Genomic DNA, 24,522 nt, shown 5'->3' on the forward strand with positions numbered 1-24,522 from the left:
CCCTGGCATTTGGCTGAGGTCGGGAGGCTGCGGTGCGAGTGACGCCCCAGGAGGCATGCGGGAACCTCAGCTTCGTGCAGCTGGCAGCTTCTCTGCCTCTGGGGGCCCCAGGTGCGTCCTCCGGAGACCTCTGGGTGCTGTGAGAACCAGCCCGTCTACCACTTAGCACACGAAAATTTATTCACCTTTAACCGGCAAGAGGGGAAACTGAGACCAAAGACTGTCCCTTCCCTGGGAGGGAGGCCTTCACAGGGAATGGCTGGGGGGCGGGGAGCTTCTTCGGACTCCCGGTGGGGTCGATTCTCCTGAGTTTTGGGGACCCTGGAAGGCAGTAACTGACTTTGGCAGAGGGAGGAACACAGCCCGTCGGGTCCAGTGGCACCCTCTGCTCTGCCCCGTGGGGACCAGGTGGCTGCGTGGGGTCCAGCGTTTCGCTGGCCCTGCCTCCTTATGTGTGTGAGGGTGGCCCGCTGGCCCCTGCCGTCCCCTCGTTGGAGGTGGCCTGTTGCTCCCAGGGCCACCTCAGGTCACCAAAGCGGCCTGTGGTGCCCATCCAGGCCCCAGGTGGCCACATCCAGCTCCGAGAGGGCTCACCTTGCCTTGGGCAGAGCTCTGGACTGGCCAGGGCGGCCCCTTTAGTCATCATTGCAACTGTCGGGGTGCTCACAGCGCCCCTGCCTTCCCGGGGCCCAAGTCAGGCCAGGCCAGGCGCTTCTGGGTCAGGGCCTTGTGCTGTGTGAGGGGGTCCTGTCCTCAAGGAAGGCCAGCGTGAAGAAGTAGGGCGTGTCACTGTGCTCACAGTCACCTTGTTCTCTGGAGGCCCCTGAATGTCCAGCTTCCTCGTGGACGCAGAGGTTGGGGGTTGTGGGCACGTGCGGGGCTTGCTCTTGGGGCACTGCCCCGGCCCCATCGCGGCCGTGCTGGTCACTGCCCCAGGAGGGGTGCTGGCTGCAGTCGTCACAGGGCAGGAGGGGTGTCGTGGGCCTGGAAGTGCTCTCTTCAGTGGGCTGGGCAGAGCCAGTGGCTGGGACCTCAGTGGGTTTGCAGGGCCGTGCCTGTCGTGTGGCCCTGCGGGTGGCCCAGGCAGGTGTTGAAGCAGAGAGGACCCAGCATTCCGGCTCAGAGCCGATGTCTGGGGGCCACTTGCCTGTGGCCTCGTGGCTCACTGAGAGGCTCGGGAGGGAATTCCATCACTGTGGCTGCAGCCGATCGTGAGGACTGTCCTGGGCTGGGGACAGGCAGGCCAGACTCGGAGCCTCCGGGGCCCCCAGCGGGAGGCCTGAGGCCGTGGCCCCCTCGTGCCACTGCTCCTTGGCTTTCAGGATGGCCGGGCCGGGCGAGGGGCTGGGCTGCTCGTGCTGGGCAGGTGGGCCAGGGAGAGCCAGCCCATCTTCTCCGGGGAGCGTCTTGATGCTGGGAGGGGTAAGGAGAGGCCTGGGGGCTGGGGCAGGTCGCTCCAGGCCCAGGGGCCTCGTGGGGAACTCTTCAGGTTTTGCTGGAAATGTACAGACCAGGTCAGCTTCTCGACCAGGCCGTTCGGCCTGCGCAGGATGGGCTGGTGGGACCCTGCATGGCGGCCCCAGCCCAACACTGAAAACAGCTCTCCAGGCTGCTGACCCCTGGCTGTCCTGATGCCTAGCCCTGGCCTGGTCGGCCGAGTCTTAGAGCAGAAGAGCAGATGGATGGGGGTGAGGAGGAAGGCCTGGGGCTCGCCCCACCGCTCACTGCCCCAGAGGGTGACTCCGGAGGAGACTGCTGCTCAGTGCCCCTGAGGGAAGCAGGTCCCACTTCGTCCTGCGTAGCTTGGCCATCGAGGCCTGCAGCTGTCTGAGCACCACGTCGTCCTCCAGGGCCCAGGCCCGGGACAGCGTGTCCTGCAGGAACTCCTGCAGGCCTTCCAGGGGCAGCTTCAGGAGGCGTTCTGGGGGTGCGGATGCCATCAGGCCAGCGGGGGCCCCACCGGGAAGACTCAGCTCCCCACCCTGGGGCACCTCCCGTGGGCGGCGGCTGTGTTCCGCTGGGCACCACACCTGTAGGTCTGCTGTGCCCGGGAGAGCCATGGGCAGGGCCACTGCCAAGGGCGTGCTCCGGAGGGCGGCCTCTGGGCTCCTGTGCTGGCCAGCCTGCCTCCTCTGCGGCCTGCACACCACGCTCGGGGACCTTAAGGACTGTGTACACCATGGCCGTCGGCATGTGCTTGCTCTCCAGGATGTAGGCATCCCAGAGCTTCAGGGTCAGCGCAAAGGGGGTCTGTGGGGACAGCAGGCCCAGGAGGGGCAGCTTGAGCAGGGCACGGTGGTGGTCCCAGCACAGGGTAAGAACCCGCCACCGGCCTCCGGCCCCTGCAGTCGCCCGGGCTGCATCAGACAAGCTCCTGCAGCTCCTCATCTGGTGGGGCTCGTCCCGGTGGGGCCGTGGCTCCTGGACTCAAGGTCCTGAGGATCTGGCCAGCACGACCCCTAGTCTGGGGGCAACAGAGCCTGTGCACGCTCGGTGGGAACACCGCAGTGGAGCAGAACGCTGGCTTGCCCACCCCCGGGCTGACCCAGCCTTCTGATGGCAGCCAAAGCAGAAACGGCTGGGACTTCGAGATGCCCTGCGCCCACCAGGAGGGCTCTGGGCTGCTCCTGGACGCCCCGCGGGAGGGGCATGGCATGTCTGGGGTGTGGGGCTGGGTCCTCCCCAGGCATCAGGAGGGGTCAGGGAGCACCTCTGGGACTCAGCCTCCTGGGCAGCCTTGCCCGGTCGACGGAGCACCGCAAGAACCACCGGATGGTGTCAGTGCCCGTGGACGTCTGCTCCTCACCCTGATGGAGGGCACGGGCTCGGGGCCTGCGTGCTCGGCTGGAAACGCGCTCGCCGCTCACCCCCCCACCCCCCCTCGGGAGAAGGAGAATGAAGCCTGAACCACTGGATGGTGTCAGCGCCCGTGGATGTCTGCTCCTCATCCTGACGGAGGGCACGGGCTCGGGGCCTGCGTGCTCGGCTGGAAACGCGCTCGCCGCTCACCCCCCCCCACCCCCGCCTCGGGAGAAGGAGAATGAAGCCTGAACCACTGGATGGTGTCAGCGCCCGTGGATGTCTGCTCCTCACCCTGATGGAGGGCACGGGCGCAGGGCCTGCGTGCTCATCAATGCCTGTGGACGTCTGCTCCTCAGCCTGATGGAGGGCACGGGCGCAGGACCTGCGTGCTCGTCAATGCCCGTGGATGTCTGCTCCTCATCCTGATGGAGGGCACGGGCTCGGGGCCTGCGTGCTCGGCTGGAAATGAGCTCGCCGCTCACCCCCCCCAACCCCCCCTCGGGAGAAGGAGAATGAAGCCTGCAGAAGGCCAAGCCCCTGCGGTGGCTGTGGGACGGCGCCTCTGTGCGGGGGCGGGGGCGATGCATCTACTCACCAGGTGTCCTTGCAGCTGGGGGAGGGCTCTGCCTAGAATGTGCTCTTCGTGGGCCTGGAGTCTCAGCAGTTTTGGGAACCCCGGGATGGAGAAGCCCGAGGAGCCCCCGGACCCCCACAAATCAGAGCCGTGTCCAGCGAGGGTGGAGTACCGCAGGCGCCCCCGGCGGTGACCCCAGCGTGCAGGGCCCTCCTGAGCCCTGGCTGGACACGCCCTTCCCAGGCAGGACAGCCTGTGAGGCCGGGGCGGCCAGGGCAGAGGCCCTGCTCCCGGAGGCCCAGCTTGGCTGGCACCCTGGGCTGAGGGGTGGGCAGGCGTCCGGCCCTGGCGCTTGCCCTGGCCGCAGCGGGGGGTGGGGGACCCGGTACAGAGGGACAGGGAGTGCAGCCCACGGGGTGGGTGACGGGGGTGTGCCTGGCCCTCTCCTAGGCTTGGCAGCCAGGCTGGGGGCACGGGAGGGGGTGTTGCTGCCGCCAGGGCTTCGTCTGGCCGTGGGCTCGGAGGGCGCTGGGGGGTGGCAGGTGTGAGGCAGAAGGACCAGCAGGGAAGGGAGAGTTGCCTGGACGAGGCCGGGATTGAGGGCCGTGGCTCTAGGACCCAGAGGGCAGCACGGGGAGCCCGTGCCCTTCGCTGATGGGGACATAGACTGGGCCCAGGTCCCCGCCAGCCCACTGCTGGGGGAGCTCTGCAGGGAGACCCCTGGCCCTGATGCACTCCAGCTGTCCTCGGTGGTCACCTACCATGCATGGCATGTTTCTCGTCAGTCATCAGCTGGACCAGCGCCCAGAAGGCATCCTCCTCACCCAGGAATGTCAGCAGGATCGCCACGACCTGGCTTATGCCCTGGCAGTGTCCACCTCTTGCAAGAGCCAGATGTGCATGGAGGACCCACCTGGAGGCCTCTTCTGCCCCCTCCACACTACCACCTCAGCTCCTGGATGGGCTCCCGCCTGGCCGAGCTCACACTGCCCTGGAGGGGCCCCCTGAGATGCCCTGTGGGCTGGAGAGCCCCTGAGCAAGCTAGGCGCCAGCACCACAGCAGCCCCAAGCCGGAGGCTCTGGGCGCCGTCCTGGGTCCCCTTTCCCAGACGAGGCGAGGGAGGCGATGGGGCCCGGCACAGTCTGGAGGTCCTGCCGTGAGGTCAGGCTTGGGGGGCCTGACCTGGGAGAGCACAAGGCCAGGGGGCTGGCCCAAGACCCCACTGTGGGCAGCCCGTGGGGTCCTCTCAGCTGGTATTCCTCGAGGGAATGTTCTGGAAAGAGCAGGTAGAGCAGAGCTGCCTCCCTGGGGGCCCCACAAGAGTTCTGATTACTGGGAACCTTCATCCCTGCCAAGTTTCTGATTAATAATACAGCATTTTTAGGATCAAAACTCGAGTTTCAGGGGTAAAGTCTACATGCAATGAAATATAAATATCCCAGGTGTACAGTTTGACAAGTTTTTATTTTCTTTATTTTTTCTGTTGGCACACATCACAGTTCAGTCTCGGGGATGTACAGCCCCTTGGGTTTTCACACACGGGCGGGGCCGCCACATCCGTGCTCCGGCCTAAGATCCCACCCCGTTAGCCCTGGCGGCCGCTGACCCTCCCCCTCCCGGGGCTGTGCTTTTTCCAGAACGCCCTGTGAGTGGAATCACATGTGGGTCTGCATTCCTTCACTTGGCAAAATATGTCTAAGAAGACTCATCCATGCTGTTGAGTGAATCAATAGCTTCTTCCTTTGTGTTCCTGAATTAAAGTCCATTTCATGGAATCCCCCAGTTTATCCATTCCCTTGATGAAGATGATCTTGGTTGCTTCCAGTTTTTAACGATCACGAACAGAGCAGTGAATATTGCATGCAGGTTTTATGTGGGTTTAAGTTTTCAGCTCATTTGGGTAAATACCAAGGAGCATCATTGCTGATCACATGGTGAGAGTATATGTAGTGGGGTTTTTTTGACTGCATTGGGTCTTCATTGCTGCAGCACGTGGGCCCTAGAGCACACGGGCTTCAGTAGTTGTGGCTCGTGGGCTCTAGAGTGCAGGATCAGTAGTTGTGGTGCACAGGCTTAGTTGCTCCGCGGCATGTGGGATCTTCCTGGGCCAGGGATGGAACCCGTGTCCCCTGCATTGGCAGGTGGATTCTTAACCACTGCGCCACCAGGGAAGTCCCAATATGTGTAGTTTTGTAAGAAACCACCCAACTGTCCCCCACAGTGGCTACACCATTTGCATCCCCACCAGTGCTGGATGAGAGTTCCTGTTCCTTCACATCCTTACCAGCACTTTGGTTCTTATTCTGCCTGAGTCCTTAATTAGATATATGATTGGCAAATATTTTCTCCCACTCTGTAGCTTTTTCATTCTTTTAACAGTGTCTTTTGCAGAATGAAAGTTTTACATTTAGATATAGTTCTTTCTCTCATAGGTGTCTTCTGTCTCACCTAACCGGCCTCTTTCCCAGTGTCCATGGCCTCACCCCATCCTGGCGTTCTGGTTTTCTAATGCAACAAGTGAGTTGCCCTGCAAACAAGCCAGAGGTTTAAGATGGAACCAGAAGTTGGGACACAGCCGTGTTTCCTCATTTGTGTATCCAGTAGGCTGTGTTCTCAGACAGCAGTGGCTGGGCCTGAAGCCTAAGATATTTACGATGTGGTGCATTATAGGAAACCTCCCTGATTCTGTGCCCAGGCCTGCAGATGGGCAGGGGTGGTGGGTTGGTGGGGCCCACCAGGCTTATCCTCACACCCTGGGCTCCTGTCTGCGTGAGGCCTGCAGCCTGGGGGCTGTGGGGTGATGGAGGTTCTGAGGGCCAGTGGCGGCTGACTCGCCCTGGGCCCGGCCTTGGAGGTCAGCAGAGACACAGCCACGCTCCGGGCCGAGGCAGGCATGGGGCTTCCCAGCTTCGGGCCCGTGGAGTCTCCTCGGTAGAGGAATCTTGTCATGAGAGGAGCGTGGGAGGTCCAGGGCGACCACTCGGGCAGCACAGCCCACGCCTGCCTTGATGCTCCCGGCGCCGTCTTGGCCAGACCCCTCTTCTCTCCGGGGTCAGGGCTCTGAAGAGCATCTCTTGGTCCAGAGCGAGCTTGATCTGTTGGCTATTCATGTACGCCCCGAACCTGTCACGGCAGAACCTGCTCTCCTGCCCACCCACAAGGTCTCCCCGGCCGGCAGGGTCTTTGCGCCATACCCAGTTACCCAGATTGGAACAGGTTGTTCAGAAAGGAGTGAAGCGTTGGGAGACCCGATATTAGGGCTCCCACTGGGGCTGGATATTAGGGGGTTACAGTAAATGCTTCAGGTGTAGCAACAGGGTCAAGGGCACGCATAAGAATCCCTGTGTCTTCGTGTCCCGTCCCGTCCCCACCCCCCACCCCCCACCCCCCCGCAAAATCCCACTCAGCTTTGTGATCTTAGTTCCCCAACCAGGGATCAAACCCTGGCGCTCGGCAGTGAAGGTGCCGAGGCCTAACCATTGGACCGCCAGGGAGTTCCCAAGAATCCAGTTTTTTTTGTTTGTTTTTTTTTTGCGGTACGCGGGCCTCTCACTGTTGTGGCCTCTCCCGTTGCGGAGCACAGGCTCCGGACGCGCAGGCTCAGCGGCCATGGCTCACGGGCCCAGCCGCTCCGGGGCATGTGGGACCTTCCCGGACCAGGGCACGAACCCGCGTCCCCTGCATCGGCAGGCGGACTCTCAACCACTGCGCCACCAGGGAAGCCCAAGAATCCCTGCTTTTAAAATGCATACTGAGAACCTAGGGACGGGGTGAGGCCAGACATCTTGGGTTCTCTGTAAAACACCTGTGCTGGTCAAGTGTGTGGTGAACGCACGACACAGGACAGGACAGTGTCGCTAGTGTTGGACCTGGGTGATGGAATTTGGGGGTTCGTCACACTTTTAAAAAATAAATGATGGAAATTGTCTAAAAGAGCAGAAATATATAACTAAAAACATCAAGATGGGGCGTCATTTTGACCCCGCCGACCCGCATTCGTTCCATTCGTTCCCCTGGGCTCGGGTCCAGCCTGGTCTCTGGTGCCTGGAGCCCCTCACCTCCCGCGGGGCCCTCTGGGGCCTGTTGAGCCAGTCCAGACCGGTCCCCACTCTCCCCGCGCGCCCCCCGCCCCGTGCCCCACACCGCCGCCCTCGTTCCTCACGTGCCCACTCGCGCCCCCTCGAGGCTCAGGCGGCACCGCCAGGCCGGGGGCCGGGCACCCGCCATCCCAGCTTCAGACCCAGGCCCACGCCTCCCCCCGCGGGGCCCCGGGGACCCACTTGATGCCGTAGCGCTCCCGGAACATGATGCGGTTTCGGAAGGCGCGGTTCCCACCCAGGTCGATCTGCTTTAGGTCCTGGGAGTACAGCCGGGCCTGCGGTTTCGGGCTCTGTGGGCGGGGCCAAGGGGCGGGGCAGGCGTCAGGCGGAGCCCGGACCCACGACCACCACCGCCGGACAGAGGGCACGCTGCGAGGAGGCTGGCGGGAGCTGAGCTGTTTCTGCAGAAGCCTCACTGTGCGCATTTCTGAAGCCAGGGCGGGTCACGAGTGACGCCCACGTCCAAGGTCCAGACCCCCGCCCTTTAGGGAGGCACCGTCCAGGCCAGCTGGACCCCTCCTCCGCCCGCTGCATGCGGCCTCCCAGGATGACAGCGCCCCAGGGAGGCGGCTCCCAGGTGCGTGGGGAGGCGGAGAGGGCGGTTGGGCCTCTGTTCCTTGACCCCCGCCGGAGTCCCACCGCCAACAGGCGGGGACACGAGGGGTGAGGCGGGGCGAGGCGGGGCAAGGCGAGGACAGTAAGGGCGGCTCACTGCCTTGTTTCCCAAGAGTGAATCTGGCACCAGCCCGACTCAGGGTCCCCGGGGACGGGGACGGGAGGGCTGCTGGGGGCTCGGGCTCCCAACAGCCAGACGCTAAAACAGCCCATGAGGAATGCAGAGCCCCGCGGCCCTGACACCCCCCCTTCTCAGACCCCTGGTTAAGAAGGCGAAAAACATATCCTTGGGGCTCCCCTTAGGCCTAACAGACATGCATGTTTCCCGTTTCAGAACTCTTTATGTTCATACGGAGGGACATTCTTGATCTCTGTATGTATCTGCCCTGTTTCCGGGGGCCCTTTGGAGCTTCCGGACTGAGCGTGACGCTGGCTGTGGTCCCACAGTTAGTGGGTGTCCGCCACATTCTTAGCCTCGTAGGTTACCCGTCCTTGGGTTGCTTGTGGAAGCATGACCACTGTCACATTTCCCCTACTGGTCTTACTTGGTCTGGGTACACAGAGCGCCCTCCCCGGGCAATGTGACCTGGGGGTACCCTCGGTGGAGAGGGGGTGCTGGGCGGTGGGAACAGGCCAGGTGTAGGGACCTCTCTGGGGCGATGGGAAAAGACCTGCTTCTTGTCCGGATTCAGTCCTTCTGTTCAGCTGAATGCAGGCCTGTCGTTCATCTGGTTTGGCTTTGCTCTCTCCTTTCATGGCTTCTGTGGGTGTCTCCTTGCTCTTTTCCCCCTGGTTTCTATCCCTTGCTGTGTGACTCTGTCCCCCCAACTGTCTAGGAGGGCTTAGTTTGATTCCAGGTGGCATGTGTCCGTATCTGGACACAGTGTCTGCACTAGGCCAAGTGGGATGGGCAGCAGGGGGGTGGGTGGGGCCTTCCAGGCAGGTGGGCCTCGGGGCCTGCAAGCCTGGGAGGTGCCAGGAAAGTGCTGGGGATGGGCAAGGGGTCCCTGAGGCCCAGCCCCCCAAGCTCCTGATGTCCTGGCCTGTTGGTGCGGCCCCCGCACAGGTGGAGGGACCATACCTGGTCGTCCCTTTAAAAAAAAAAAAAAAACTTATTTATTTATTTTTGGCTGCATTGGGTCTTCGTTGCTGCGTGCAGGCTTTCTCTAGCTGTGGCGAGCGGGGTCTACTCTTCGTTGTGGTGCGCGGGTCCTTGTTGCAGTGGCTTCTCTTGTGGAGCACGGGCTGTAGGCGCACGGGCTTTAGTAGTTGTGGCATGCAGGCTCAGTAGTTGTGGCTCGCGGCTCTAGAGTGCAGGTTCAGTGGCTGTGGCGCACGCGCTTAGTTGCTCCACAGCATGTGGGATCTTCCTGGACCAGGGCTTGAACCCATGTCCCCTGCATTGGCAGGCGGATTCTTAACCACTGCACCACCAGGGGAGCCCTGGTATTTCCCTTTGTTCTCCACCTTCACCTTCTCCATGTCCAACAGCAGAGACCATACCTGACCTTGCACCTGTGGGGGGATTCCTTTGTAGACCATACCTGACCTTGCACCTGTGGGATCTTCCTGGACCAGGGCTTGAACCCATGTCCCCTGCATTGGCAGGCGGATTCTTAACCACTGCACCACCAGGGGAGCCCTGGTATTTCCCTTTGTTCTCCACCTTCACCTTCTCCATGTCCAACAGCAGAGACCATACCTGACCTTGCACCTGTGGGGGGATTCCTTTGTAGACCCGCCGGCGCATCTCCGGGAGAGAAGCCAGCTGTGAGACAGGTGCAGGGGATGCCAAGGAGGAGAGAGAGCGAGAGGCGTCTGGAGGATGCTCCGGAGGGGCTGGGTCTGCCGCAAGTAAGTGTGGGCCGTGGCCCCGCTGCTCCCTTCCTGCGGGGTCCCCGGCTGGGCTGGCTGCGGCCCTGGCATCGGACTCTCCCCGGGCCTTGTGGGGCACCCAGCCCAGCACCCTTCAGGGTCAGGATGCTCAGCTTGCTACCTTCTCGCCACCCTGGTATTTACTCCAATCCCTCAGCATCTTCACCCACTTGTCAGCTCGCCCGATCTCCTGGGCTTTTTGCTGGAAAATGGGAAATGGTGGTGCTGGCCCAGCTGCCAGCTTCCTAGGGTGGCCCTGATGGGCGTGACCTCAAAAGGGCCAGGAAAGGCGCAGACCCCTCAGCCCGAGGACCCCTTGACGGCTCTGGGGTCAGGGCGGCAGGGAACCGAAGCTGCACCCACGACGTCCTCCCCCCTCCCGCCGGTGCAGCATGGATGGCTCTTACCCTCGCTGAGTGGGTGCTGCAGCCGCTGATGCTGAGGCCCTGGGTGCTGAGGCTACGCAGCTCCCCTGACTGGAAGGCAAGAGAAGCAGAGCGTGAGGACCCGCACCCGGCCGGGTGCCCAGAAGGCCCCACCTGCCCCCATCAACCCCCAGGTGTCAGCCCAGGAGACTGCGGAGGGGAGGGCTGACCCCAGGAGGGTGCTGGCTCAGGGATGGGCTGCGTCCCACAGCAGCCCCAGGAGGTGCCCCACCTCCTGCCGATGCTGGTCACCCGCTCTGCTCCATGCCCTCCCGGCCCCTGCCCTGCTGGAGCGCAGGGGCCCCCGCTCAGGGCTCTCAGGTGAGTTGCTCCCCAGGGCCTCACCCTGCTCCAGAGTGGATGCCTCCGTCCAGGTGAGTCACTCCCCAGGGCCTCACCCTGCTCCAGAGTGGACGCCACCGTCCAGGTGAGTCGCTCCTCAGGGCCTCACCCTGCTCCAGAGTGGACGCCTCCGTCCAGGAGCCCAGCACCCTTAGCCCTGCTGCAGACCAGCTCCGTCCAGGTACATGCACGTCTTCTCCTCTCTCCCCCACCGTGGCCCGGCCCGGCCTTCTACCCCGAGTCTCCTCCCAGCCCCAGACCGAGGGGTCAGGTCGTCTTCAGCTGCAAACTCCGCCTGCGTCTGTCTCCTTCCCGTGAGCTTCTGAGGCCGGTCCTGCCTGCTCCCCCTGCCCGTCCCTCCAGCGCCTGAGGCCACACCTCTCACTGTCCTCCGGGCCAGAGCCTCGGAGACCTGTGGGCCAGGCGCGCCTCACCCTGTGGCCACGCTCTGCAGAGTCTGCTAACCAGGCTGAGCCTCCCTCTGACCTCGGAGGCAGAGGCCAGGGCCAGGCATGGAGGCCACGCGGCTGAGGCCCAGGCCTGGACCAGCGCCCAGCCCTGCCCCCGCCGCCTCCCCGAGTCCTCTCAGCTCCAGCCCAGTGCAGACCCTGACCCGCCGTGGCCACCAGGGGTCGAGGCCCTGAGCTGGGGCGATGGGTCCCGCCTCCAGAGAGGTCTTTCTGCAAAAGGAAACCTGCCCCGAGATGGGAAGGAGGGGCATCCTGATGCCTCATGGCAGAAAACGTAGCCTGTCGGCAACTTTGTACAGCGAGCGGTCAGCATCTTCCCCGGGTTCCACTGGAGCCCCTGCCTGGCCCTGAAACCCACAGAGGCCAGAGGTGTGGCCAAAGGAGGGGCAGGACACCTCCCCTGCCCTGCGTCCCAGGAGCACAGCACGAGACCCACCTGCCCGAGTGGGAGCTGCTCGTACCTGGCTAGGATCCTGCCTGGGCCACCTGGTCCCACTGGCTGTGACCACCACCCAGGCCATACCCGCCCCTCCGGGTGAGGATACCCACCTGGGTTCCGCCTTCTCAGCCTTGGCCGGGATCCCCGCCTGGAACATAACTGTTCCTGCTGCTGTGGCTCCCACTGGGCCGCACCTGCGCATACCTGGCAATGGGCCCCACCTGGGCCTCACCCGCCCCTCCTTGGCTCTGATCCCACCAGGGACATATCTGCTTCTGCTGGCTGTGCTTCCCCACCTGTGCTTCCCCACCTGGGCCTCACCTGCTGCTGGTGACTACGATCCTTACCGGGGCTGTACCTGCTCCGACTGGTGACGATACCCACTTGGGCCTCACCTGATCTACCTGCTCTGATCCCCGCCGGGCCTCACCTGCCTGTCCTTGGCTCTGATACCTGCCTGGGCTGCACCTGCTCTTCGTGTTCACCGTCTGCCGGTGTCTCACCTACTTGTGTTTGGCTGTTATTTCTGCTCGTTCCAGGGCCAGCAGGGTCTCCGGCTTCTCCATGTGCGACGCTGCAAGACAAAAATATCCAAATATCCCAGTGTGCTAAAGAGCTTCAGAGAGCCAGCAAGTTGAAGTTGGCTCCTTGTCGGCAGCTCCCCCGTCTGTCTGATGAGGGGAGAAAACCACGCCGCCGGGGTGGCGGGTCATGGCTCGCACCCACACCTCGTAACACTTACTTCCGCTTCCAGACTCCCCTCCGAGCCGCCTGGGAAACCCTGTCACAGTGAGGTGATGAGGGGCAAGCAGGGGGCCAGGAGACCCAGGCGAAGTGCTGAGCTGCGCAGTGAGCTGCGATCCCGGCCTTGGGCGCTGAGCAAAGGAGAGGGTGGCTGCCGGCTGCAGAGGGGCTCCTGCGGGAATCACAGTTTGCTCGAGCACCAGAAGCACGAGCAACACGGGACTTCCCTGGCGGTCCAGCGGTTAGGACTCTGTGCTTCTACTGCAGGGGCACGGGTTCCATCCCTGGTCGGGGAACTAAGATCTCACATGCTGCATAGCATGGCCACACACACAACAAATAAACAAGTAAAAAAGCACGAGCAACAGAAAAAAATTGATAAACTGGACTTTATCAACACGAAAAACTTCTGTGCTTCAAATGATACCATCAAGAAAGTGAAAAGACACACAATGAATAAAAAGATTTGTGAATCACCTATCTGATAAGGGGCCTAGTATACAGAATATATAAAAACTCCGAACTCAATCAAAAGAAGTAGACCAATTAGAAAATGGACAGAGGACATAGATAGACCTTTCTCCGAAGTCTACCCAGCTTCAGAGACAAGGCCACGGGACACACCACTCCTCACCCACGGAATGGCTATCACCAGTAACACAAGGATGCAGAGAAATTAGAACCCTCCTGTATTGCAGACAGGAAATACTGATCCGGGCTACAACATGGATGGAGATGATGCTCAGTGAAAGAAATTGGATACAAGAGACCACAGTGATCCCATTGATCTGAAACGTCCAGCATCGCCAGATCCGTAGAGACAGAAACTCGACCAGTGGTCTCCAGGGCTGGGGGAGGGGCTGGGGGGTTCTCTGCTGACGGATACGAGACTTTGTTACGAGGTGGTGAAATGTGGACACAGTGGTGACGGTTGCACAACTTTGTAAATACTCTGAAAACCACTGATCGGTGTATTTTAACAGCTAAATTTAGTGATGTGTGAATTGAAGAAAAAGAGCTCTCTGAGCCCGATTCCCCACAGTCTCAGCCCCAGGAGACCCTGAAGGTGGCAGGGGCGCTCCTGGTCAAGGGCGGCCCTGGGCTCCTGCCCACTAGGCTCCTCCCAGGACCGGGCGCCCACCCAGGATGGCCCCACTCGGGAAGCAGAGCAGGGACTGGGGACCGGGGGTCTCTAGGACGAGATGCTCACACCTACTCCAGCTGACTGAACTCAAAGCTGGTGCTGGCTGGTGAATCAGCTCAGACGACACCGCAGCTGATCAGGAGGGTGTGGCTTGGGGACAGGAGGACATGTTTGACCTCAGGCAGCCTCTGTGCTGCTGAGACCGTCTCTAGGTCCACAATTCTGAACAAGGCGATGGGGGAAGGGCCTCACGGTCCCCATTCACGCAGAGGGACCCACTCGTTCCTGGACACTTGCAGAAGGCCCAGCCCATCGGGAACACGGCTGGGATGTGTTGGGCCAGTGACACGTCAAGAGGACTTGGGACAGGGCACTGCTCAGGATGAGGCCCTGTGTCCCAGCCCGGCCCACAGCCCGAACACAAACGTCCTCACCTGGCAGTGCCCCTGATCTGGGGCACGATGGACAGGGTACTTCGAGGACGCAGGGCACAAGCACAGGGCTTGGAGAGGGCGCCGGGCTGTGGGGCTTCCGAAGCTCTGAGCACCTCCCCGCACCCTGCCCTGCTCCGCTCGCCTCCCCTCCATCCACACGCCTCCCCTCCCCTCCCTCGCACCCCTAGCCTTCACCCTTCACCTCCTCCTGCACCCTCCCCTCCTGCCCGCTTCTTGCATCCCTTCTCCATCCTTCCTCCTCCTCTGTCCCCACTGGCCACTCGCCTCCACCCTTCCTTCCGCATTCTCCCCATTTCCCGACACCCAGACCTACTCCTCAGCCACTCAGCCACTCTCCCCTACTGCTCCTGCGTCCCACCGCCCTCCATCTTTCCTGTCCTTCCCCCTCTTCCTGTCTTACCTCCTCCTCCCTCCGTCACCCTGCATGCACCTCCCCACTGGCTCCGTCTTCTATCTGTCTCCCCCTGCTCTTCCTCCCGCATCCTCTCTACCCCCTCCTGCTGTCCTTCCTCCTCCTCTGGGCCAGGTGTCTAAGCTCTGACCTCGGGCTCCTCACGTGGACACGGGCACCTCTGGCAGCAGCCCTCCCCCCACGGAGGCAGAAGGGGCTGCAGGGGCCTGGCCCAGGGTCAGTGGGGTGGGGTCCGAGTCAGCTTGACTGGAGCCAGAGAGGACGGAGGCACCCACCCATGGGCCTCTGTCCCCACTGTGGCCACAAGAGACGAGGTGATGCTTACCCATCTGACCTCTTGCTGCTGGGAGATGTGCCCCCTCGATGGAAATGCACCCAGGGAAGGGGCAGGAGAGATGGAGCTGGGCAGGTGAGGGTCAGAGAAGGTCAGGGACCCCGGGGGCCTCCAAACACCTACGGACACGAAGAAGAGTGGGTGCCAGGCAGCGGGTGGAACTGTGGGGTCGCTGCCATTCCAACCCACAATGGGCCTCGCGTCATTGGTCAGGGTTGGCACTGAGCCCTTTCCCTCCAAGGGGTCTTGCCTTTGGAGGAGGGTCTTGTCACCAGGCAGGGGAATGTGACCAGGGTCAGGTGGATTCGGGCAGGTGCTGGCTTCTGGCACATGGACCCTCAGGACCAGCCCGTCCCCAATGCCTGAGCACATTCCCCCATCCCTCACCCTGCTGGCTACCAGTGCCAGGTGGCTACTTATGCCCACCCTAAGCCTTCGCAGTCTGAGTTAAATCCCTATAGCCTTTTCCACCCAGGCCTCAGCCAGCTTCTTTGAGGTTCTCTGGGTCTGACGGCCACATCAGAGGCTCACCTGGGTACAACCTTTATAGGTACCTGCACCCTAAACAAATACAGACGCTCTGGACTGGCCTGGAGCCCCTGGCTCACCCCCTGCTCTTCCTCCCACATCCTCTCTACCCCCTCCTGCTGTCCTTCCTCCTCCTCTGGGCCAGGTGTCTAAGCTCTGACCTTGGGCTCCTCACATGGACACGGGCACCTCTGGCAGCAGCCCTCCCCCCACAGACCGATTACGTGGCTGGATGCGCCCGGCCCATGGTCAATGCTGGGGGGTCAGCGTCGTCTTGGCCGCATCCCAGGAAGGATGGAACCGCCCATCTGGTGACCTCTACCCCCAACGTGGCCACAAGGGACGAGGGTGCAGGTGATGCTCACCTTTCCGGCCTCTCAACTGCTGGAGCGGCGCCTGGTCTCTACAGATGGACTGCGGTCGGGTCGGGCGAGGGTCAGAGCAGGTCAGAGACCACGAGGGCTCCCAACTGCCTACGGACACGAAGCACAGTGGGTGCCGGGCAGCAGGCAGAACTGCGGTGTCGCTGCCCGGGTCAGAGGTCAGGATCAGAACCGAGCCCTTTACCTCAAAGGTCTCTTGCCTTTGGGGGAGGGTCCTGTCACCATGCAGGTCTCAGCCGGGAGGCCTGGCCCTCTCCCGCCATCCCTTGGCCCATCCTCATGGAGTCCAGCCAAGCCGCCTCCAGATGGTCCTGTATCACAGTTATCCACTCCCCCTCCCACAGCATCACTGAGTGTCTTTTTCATTTACCAGTCTTCAAAGTCTTCATGATTACCTTCGAGGTGTGTCTGCTGTTAATGGCTGTGAATGTGCATTTCGTGGGTCCATCAGGATGTTATTGAAGTCCCGCACTGACGGGCACTCATGCTTTTCAGATCTGACAAATGCAGCCGGAGGGCTCCAAGCTCATGCTCTTCCCACCTGGAAACGAGGCTGTCTGTCCCCTCCGTGCTCTTTGAGAAAATATTTGCAAATGAAGCAACTGACAAAGGATTAATCTCCAAAATTTACAAGCAGCTCATGCAGCTCAATAACAAAAAAACAAACAACCCAATCTAAAAGTGAGCAGAAGACCTAAACAGACATTTCTCCAAAGAAGATATACAGCTTGCCAACAAACACATGAAAGAATGCGCGACATCATTAATCATTAGAGACATGCAAATCAAAACTACAGTGAGATATCATCTCACACCGGTCAGAATGGCCATCATCAAAAAATCTACAAACAATAAATGCTGGAGAGGGTGTGGAGAAAAGGGAACCCTCTTGCACTGCTGCTGGGAATGGGAATTGGTACAGCCACTATGGAGAACAGTATGGAGGTTCCTTAAAAAACTACAAATAGAACTACCATACGACCCAGCAATCCCACTACTGGGCATATACCCTGAGAAAACCATAATTCAAAAAGAGTCATGTACCAAAATGTTCACTGCAGCTCTATTTACAATAGCCAGGAGATGGAAACAACCTAAGTGTCCATCATCAGATGAACGGATAAAGAAGATGTGACACATATATACAATGGAATATTAGCCATAAAAAGAAACGAAATTGAGCTATTTATAATGAGGTGGATAGACCTAGAGTCTGTCATACAGAGTGAAGTAAATCAGAAAGAGAAAGACAAATACCGTATGCTAACACATATATATGGAATTTAAGAAAAAAAATGTCACGAAGAACCTAGGGGTAAGACAGGAATAAAGACACAGACCTACTAGAGAATGGACTTGAGGATATGGGGAGGGGAAGGGTGAGCTGTGACAAAGCGAGAGAGTGGCATGGACATATATACACTACCAAACGTAAGGTAGATAGCTAGTGGGAAGCAGCCGCTTAGCACAGGGAGATCAGCTCGGTGCTTTGTGACCACCTGGAGGGGTGGGATAGGGAGGGTGGGAGGGAGGGAGATGCAAGAGGGAAGAGATATGGGAACATATGTATATGTGTAACTGATTCACTTTGTTATAAAGCAGAAACTAACACACCATTGTAAAGCAATTATACCCCAATAAAGATGTAAAAACAAACAACAACAACAAAAAAAACCCCATACATTTGGAAACATCTCTAAATAGTTCATGGGTCTAAGAAGAAATCATAATGGAAATTAGAAATACTTAGACGTGACAATACCAACAGGCACAGGAAGGCAGCTGAAGTGTGTTTCAGGAGAAATGCAGAGTCTTTACGTGTTTTAATGGAGTCACAGGAGACGCCGGAAATCCGTGAGCCGCTCATGGACTCGGGAGGCTGGACGCAGAGCAGGGCAGAGCCTCGGGGTGGAGGGAAGAGGATGAAGGAGGACACAGGAGGGCCCGGGGCTGGTCCTTCCAAAGGCCTGGAGCCCACGAGCTTATCCACCGGCAAGCACTCAGGTTGGGGACCCTTGGTGCAGGGACAGCCCCCGAGAGCACGGGAAGGAGGCTGCGCGTCTCCTCACCTGAGCTGCAGGGCCTGGAGGGCCGAGGCGAGAGCTGTGCCCGGGCGTCCGGGGACGCAGCCCATCTGGAGCTCCTCGCCGCCGCGGGGCGGCCTGTCCTCACAGTTGGTTTCCGCTGAGCTCATCACAAGCTGCGTGGACGTCTGCGTGTGATGCCACCAGGTGGCTGGACACTGGGGTTCTGGAGAGAGTGCGGGGGGCTGGATTTCAGGGAGGCTTTGCAAGGAGGTTATTTTTAAACTACAAGAGAGGACCCCAAGGGCCAGGCGGCCGCGGGGGGGTGCGGCCGGGGTCAGGGCTGCTGAGGAGGGGTGTTGGCGAGGAGAGGGGTGGGGGGGACGAGGGTGCAAGCCGGGGAAGGTCCAGAGGTGCAGAGGCTCCCTTCCGCCTGCTCGGTCCCTCCCAGAGGTGCCAGCATGGGCAGGAGGCCCAAGCTCCCACGTGGCAATTTCCCCGCCCAGCTTCCTGAGTCTGCTCCCTGCCGGGGTCACAGCTACAGCCAGGACAGCAGGTCCCGAGGAGATGCCTGCTGCTTCTCAACCCCTAAAACCGAGTCTAAGAGAAGCGAAGATCTCCGTGACCATCCATCCCTTCAGAGTTTCTGGTACCTGGGAAGTCCAAAGTGCCAATTAAACCAAAGGAACTCCGTCCTAGACCCCAGAGCTCTGAGGTGAGTGTGTCGCCCTGCCAGGCACCGTGTGCCACCTATCGTGGCCCTGGCGAGAGTCCAGGAACCTGGTGCCTCAAGTGTGTGAGACCCAACGAGGACAGCCCAGGCCCCAGGCACTCTCACCCCGCGTCCAGAGGCTCGGCTGCGGCTGTACGAGTACCCCCCCAGGTCACACTCTAAAGAAGACTCCCTCTGCCGCCACGCCTCCTGTCTCCGTCCGTCTGTCTCTCTCCATCTGTCTCTGTCTCTCTCCGTCTATCTTGAACTCCGCCAGCTGCTGGACTGAGCCCAGGTCACTCACTCTGGCCGTCAAGCCCTCATTACCTGGTCCCATGGTGCCACATCCAATTTCACTGTCCGTTCCCATCCGTGGAGCTAGCTGCATCGTTGTCACTGCCGGTAAGGACCCGCCCTGTGTCGTAACTGACGCTCGATGCCATGTCTGAGTCATGTGAGGTGGGCCTCAGCTCACCTCCCAGCCGATGCCCCGGGGGCCTGACTGGACGCGTGAGCCTTTCCCCTGGGGCTGCAGTGGGACCAGGAGTTTGCTTTCTCTGCTCCCTTCAGGGCAGCCCTATGAGTTCTAGCTGCTTCCATAAGGCAAGGAAAAGCAGACCGATTGGGAAGGAAGAAATAAAGCTCCCTCTTTGCATAGGACATGGCTGACTGTAGGAAATCTCAGCGTGTCAACAAAAGCACGTGTAGAAGGACAGAGTGGGCTCAGCAAACCCACACACGCGTCAGCAGGCGCCTCCGTGCTCATAATGATCAGTCACCGCGTGGAAACCAAATGAAGACACCACCCCGGCTATAGTGACGCCCTGGAAAATAAGACACTTAGGACTGAACGTAACAAAATGTGGACAGAACTGCATGCTGAAAACTACAGAATGCTGATAAAAGAAATCAAAAGCCCAAATAAACAGAGAGACAGCATGTTCGTGGATTGGGCGACAACGTGGTAACCGTGCCAGCTCTCCCAACTTGTGTTCCACCAAAGACCCTGCTGAGCGGATGAAAATATTTGCAAGCACATAACCCAACGAAGGGTTAGTTCCAGAACACAGAGAGCGCTCCGGAGACTCAACAGTAAAGCAGATATTCCAGTTAGGGAGCGGGCAAAAGACACAGCTGTACACCTCCCTGAAGACGGGCACAGCTGGCGAAGAAGCTCGAGGAAAGACGCCCATGTCAGTCATCAGCCGTGAGGGAAGGCAGCTCGGAGCCACACGAGATGCCCTCCACAGCCATCAGACTGGCTAAGGTAAAACAGGGACCGCGGCCCGGGGACAGGAACCTGCAAGCCCCACCCCAGCCCCGGAGCAGCCTGGCGGCTTCTCACTGGTTGAACACGACCCAGCGTCCATCCCAGGGAAATGAGAGCACAACGTTTACAGCAGCCTGGCTCCCAACAGCCCCTGAGTGGGTACGAGGTGCACACGTGGTCCAGCCCCGTCACCGCCCTGTCGTCGGCAGCAGGGGGGCGACAGCCGCAACACAGCAGCGACTCGAACCAGCCCCGGCATATGCGTTCAGCACCCCTGTCCCCTCCTTGCCCTGGAGGCTCCGCTTTGTGGACAGGATGCCCGCGGCGCTCCGCGGAGGCACGGGCTCCGGGAGCTCCCCTGTGGGGCTGTGCTCTCACAGGCCTGTCTGGGGGCAGAGGAGCCCCGTCCTGCCAGCGCGTGACGCGCTCTCCAGCGTCCGTCCTCTTCTCTTTATAACTTTTCTCTACAGATTTCAACTTCCCACTGGTTGACACAGAATTTTGGAGACAAGTACTAATACAGTCTGAGGAATAAAAGACTTCATTCTAGACCACGTTCCCGACCGAGTTCTAGACCTCTTGAAACCACGTCTTGGCAAACAGCTGCCCAAGTGTCCTGTTTTGGAGGTAATCGCGGGCACACGGACTCCTAGTCCTTCAGTGCTGGCCACCGGCCAGACTCACTGGCCACATGGTCATGTCCTCAAACAGCGAAATAGGAGGAAAAAGACTGTCTCTCCTCCCAGGTTCTGTGTTTATAAAACCCAGCGTCCACAGCAGATATCCAACACTGACGCCTGCAGTTCTGAGGCAGAAGTAAGTCAGGCTGAGCCAGGCGCTCAAGACAAGTTTTCTATTTATAGCCTCCTGGAGAAGAGCAATGTCTCCAAAGTGAGCCGTTAGGGAAACGCGGGCTGGGAGGTCCTGAATGGCCGCAAAAGAGTGGCCCCCGAGCGGCCCTCCGTCCTGAGGTCTGGGAGCAGAGCCTCGGGCCCTCCGTCCTGAGGTCCGGGAGCAGAGCAGCCCCCAGCAGCCTGCCCAGGACGGGACGTCCGCTTCCGGGCACGGCGAGGCCGCCGCGTGCAGGACCGGCGCCCGGGGACACAAGGAGCTTTTCTCAAGTGCTCCACTGGCTCTGTTGGCCACTCTGCTCTCCAGGCGGCCTCCAGACCTCTCCTTGTGCTGCTGGTGGCCGTCCCCGCGCCCCGTCCACAGGGGGCCCTGTGCTGCCTCTCGTGGACCCTCAGCCACGTGGCGCCTTCCTGTGGGCTCCCCCTGCCACCCCGCGCCCGGGACACCATGACACCCTAAGTGTCCCTCATTCCGCTACATTTATTAACCACCTGCTATTATGTGTCCAGACCCACTGACTATGGAAACAGAGGGGGTTTTAGTCTAAAAGGCCCTGTTCCTCTTAAAGCCCTCAGGGCATTTGGGCAGAACCAAGGCCCTTGTGGTTGGAGCAGACCCCACCTGGCAGGCCCCGGAGGGCACCAAGGCCTGAGGTCTGACCACCTAGGAGGAGTGGGCAGGCCCCCTGGGCTCCCGATGCCCCCCCATCCCCACCCCCACCTGCACCCGCAATGTCCTCGAGCCAGGGGCCGCCATGCCTCAGTGCCCACTGAGACCCTGGGCGCCCCTGACCAGCACCTGCCCAGTTCTTGTCTTCCCCATCAGTTCCCGTTACAAGTGCCCACCCATACATGTGCATTTGCAGATACGCCCAAGTGTGATCTTTCCTGTGGTTTTAAAACCACGGCCTTGGGACTTCCCTGGCGGTCCAGTGGTTAAGACTCTGAGCTCTCGCCGCCGAGGGCCTGGGTTTGATCCCTGGTCAGGGAACTAAGATCCCACAAGCCGCACGAGGCGCAGCCAAAAAAAACCAAACCACAAAAAACCCCACGGCCTCTGCCTTTCCATTCTGTGGCTCCACACGGTGGCTTCTCCCACCTCTGCAGCAGGACCCCCTCCAAGAAAGCCCGTGAGGTGGTGTCTTATTTCTCCTGACCCACCGCCTGCATCTGCGTAGGATTCCCCTCGAGCCCGCTGCGCTAGGCCTGTGCGCACACTGGTTGCCGCTGGTTCATTACACGGCTCTTTACTACACACGGCTCTGCCCCCTCCTCACCCGGGCAGCTTCCCTGTTGCGTTCCCAGAGCGTAGAGCTCGGGGTCAGCCTCACGCGGTTCCGGGGCCATGCTAGTGGATGTCCAGTACACTCTCTGCACGGCCATCCCTGTGGCCCCGCGTTTCTGCCACCGCAGGCACAGCTAAACCCTTCTCCCTGCACCCTCAGCATGGATGCTCCTTTCTGTGGGATGGCCCAATTCCCCGGAGAGAAAGTTCTAGGTCAAAGATCATATATCATTTCAATTTTGCCAGATGCTGTCAGACTGCTTTCCAAACAACTATCCCTCTTGACAGTGCTACTAACATTAGGATACATATTTTTGCCTTTGATGGAGTTTGCTTTTCATGTCAAATCTATCAACTCCTTACCTAACTCCATGCTAGTAAGATTTTCTCCTATGTTTTAATCTAAACATTTTATATTTTTAGATTTTATGTTTAGACCTATGACCCATTTAAAGTTAATCTTTGCATAAGTTATACGGTTTAGATCAAAATTCTTTTCTTTTTTCACATCAATATCCAGTTGCTCCCACACTATTTATTGAAAAGACGATTCTTTCTCTGCTGAACTGCCTTTGTACCCTTGTCAAAATCAGTTCGCCAAAGGAGTGAGGGCCTATTTCTGGGCTCTAATCTGCTCTGTCCATCTGTGTGTCTATCCTTCACCCATACCACACTGTCTTCATTACTGCAACTTCAGAGTGAGTTTTTAGGTTGGGTAATGTGATTCTCACACTTTATTCTTCTTTTTCAAACTTGTTTAAGCTATTCTCGTTTTTTCCATCTGTACATGTAAATTTTAGAATCAGCTTGTCTCTGTCTACAAAAAGTCTTGCTGGAATTGTGGTTGGAATTGTAATTAATCTGTAGATCAGTTTAAGGAGAACTGATATCTTTACTATGTTGAGTCTTTCCATTCATGAACATGGTATGCCTCTCCATTTATTTGTCTTAAAATTCTTCCTTCATATGTATAACTGAATCACTGTGCTGTACACCTGAAACTAACACAATATTGTAAATCAACTATACTTCAATTTTTAACATTAAAAAAAATAATTCTAAAAAGCTAAAAAAAAATTCTTCCTTCAGGATTTTGTAGTTTTCAACATACAGATCCAGTGCATGTTTTCTGGAGATTTATACCTAGTATTTGATTTTTGGCGCTACTGTAAATGTTATTTTAAAATTTTCTGGTTTCTAATTATGATCTTTCTGTTGCGATCCTGCATGCTAAGACCTTACCAAACTTGTGAATTAGTTCTACAAGTTTTTCTTTCAGAGTCCTTGGAATTTTCTACACAGATAATCAGATCGTCAGTGAATAAAGACAGTTTTATTTCTTCCCTTCCAATCTCTGTATTTTTATCTCCTTTTCACTGGGGTCGCTAAGACTTCCAGTATGATGTTGAATAAGGATGGTAAGAGTAGATTTCTTTGTTTTGTTCCTAATTTCAGGGGGAATATGTCCAGTTTTTGCCATTACATGTGATGTAAGCTGTAGGTTTTTGTAGATGACCCTTATTTGGTTGAGGACGTTCCCCTCTGTTCCATTTTACTGAGAGTTTTTATCATGAATGGGTGTTGGATTTTGTCAAATGCTTTTTTCACATCAATTGACATGGCGTGTGATCTTTTTCTTTAGACCATTAACATGATGAATTGTAATGACAGATTTCAACTAAAGAAGCAATTTTGCATTCCCAGGATAAATCCCAGTTAGTTGTGATGCATTATTCTTTATATATATTACAGGATTTGATTTGATTATATTTTGTTGAAGATTTTTGCAGTTGGCTTATGAGGGCTATTATCTGTAATTTTCTTTTTCTTTTTGGCATTCTTAGGTGTGGGGCTCAGGATAATGCTGCTCTCAAAATGTGAGTTCAGACATATTCCCTCCTGTTCTGTTTTTCTGGAAGAGACTGCATAGTATTATTGTTATTTCTTCTTTAAATATTTGGTAGAATTTGCCATTGAAACCATCTGGGCCTGGAGATTTCTTTTTCAGTAAGTGTAACTACAAATTCATTTTTTTTATGGTCACAGGACTGTGATATCGTGATTTATAATAAATATATATTTTGGTCTTCATCCCAAACCCCTTAGAATTTCCTAAGGGCAACGGGAGCATCTTTTGTTACAATATTTGGTCTTCTGGCCTCAGTCCCTGAAATCCCTCAGAGCCACGAAGTGAAATGGGTGTCTTGTTATTCATAACAAGTCTCTTTCCACCACTACTGGGTTTATGGTAAGAGGTGACTATTGGAAATCCCCTAAGGATGGGGATATTTTTGCCAGGGGAACCGACCATAATTAGAGGGTTGGAGCCTTCATGAAAACCCAAAAGGAGGGGGTTCAGAGAGCTGCCAGGTTGGTGAACCAGAAAGCTTCCACGGGCCAGGCCCTAAACTCCGCAGGGACAGAAACTCCTGTACTGGGAACCCTTCCAACCCTTCCAAACCTCGCCCTATATACATATCTCTCCATCTGGCTGTTCATTCATATCCTTTAATATCCCTTATAATAAACCCGCGATCTAGTAAGTAAACTGGTTTCCTGAATTCTGTGAGCCGCTCTAGCAAGTGAATCCAACCAGAGGAGGGGGTCGTGGGAACCTCCGATCTGTAGTCAGTTCGTCAGAAGCACAGGTGAACCTGGATTGGCGGCTGAAGTGGTGTCAGTCTTGTGGGACTGAGCCCTTAACCTGTGGAAGCTGGTGCTATCTCCAGGCTGACAG

General features: G+C 58.1%; 1 protein-coding gene across 25 annotated transcripts in view; it reads right to left on the reverse strand.

Moving 5' to 3' along the window:
* Positions 1-4,822: 4,822 nt before the first annotated feature.
* Positions 4,823-24,522, reverse strand: part of LOC109552690 (USP6 N-terminal-like protein) — a 31,604-nt gene continuing 11,904 nt past the window's right edge. For 2 of the 25 annotated variants that reach the window (XR_012333680.1, XR_012333675.1), the window contains exons 2-8: positions 17,713-17,893; positions 17,406-17,545; positions 14,724-16,216; positions 12,386-12,559; positions 10,738-12,217; positions 8,764-10,443; positions 4,823-7,767 (exon numbers count right to left, since the gene is read on the reverse strand). Coding sequence is in view for 1 of the 25 variants with exons in the window: in XM_073809421.1 (XP_073665522.1) it covers positions 6,323-6,479; positions 7,658-7,767; positions 9,795-9,842 (315 nt within the window). In the remaining 24 variants the exon portion in view is untranslated. Of the gene's footprint in view, positions 7,768-8,763; positions 10,444-10,737; positions 12,218-12,385; positions 12,560-14,723; positions 16,217-17,405; positions 17,546-17,712; positions 17,894-24,522 lie in introns of those variants that run through there. The other 23 variants (XR_012333676.1, XR_012333695.1, XR_012333694.1 and 20 more) reach the window with 23 other exon arrangements.

Source organism: Tursiops truncatus, chromosome 8 (genome assembly GCF_011762595.2).
Source record: "Tursiops truncatus isolate mTurTru1 chromosome 8, mTurTru1.mat.Y, whole genome shotgun sequence".
Taxonomy (NCBI): Eukaryota; Metazoa; Chordata; class Mammalia; order Artiodactyla; family Delphinidae; genus Tursiops; species Tursiops truncatus.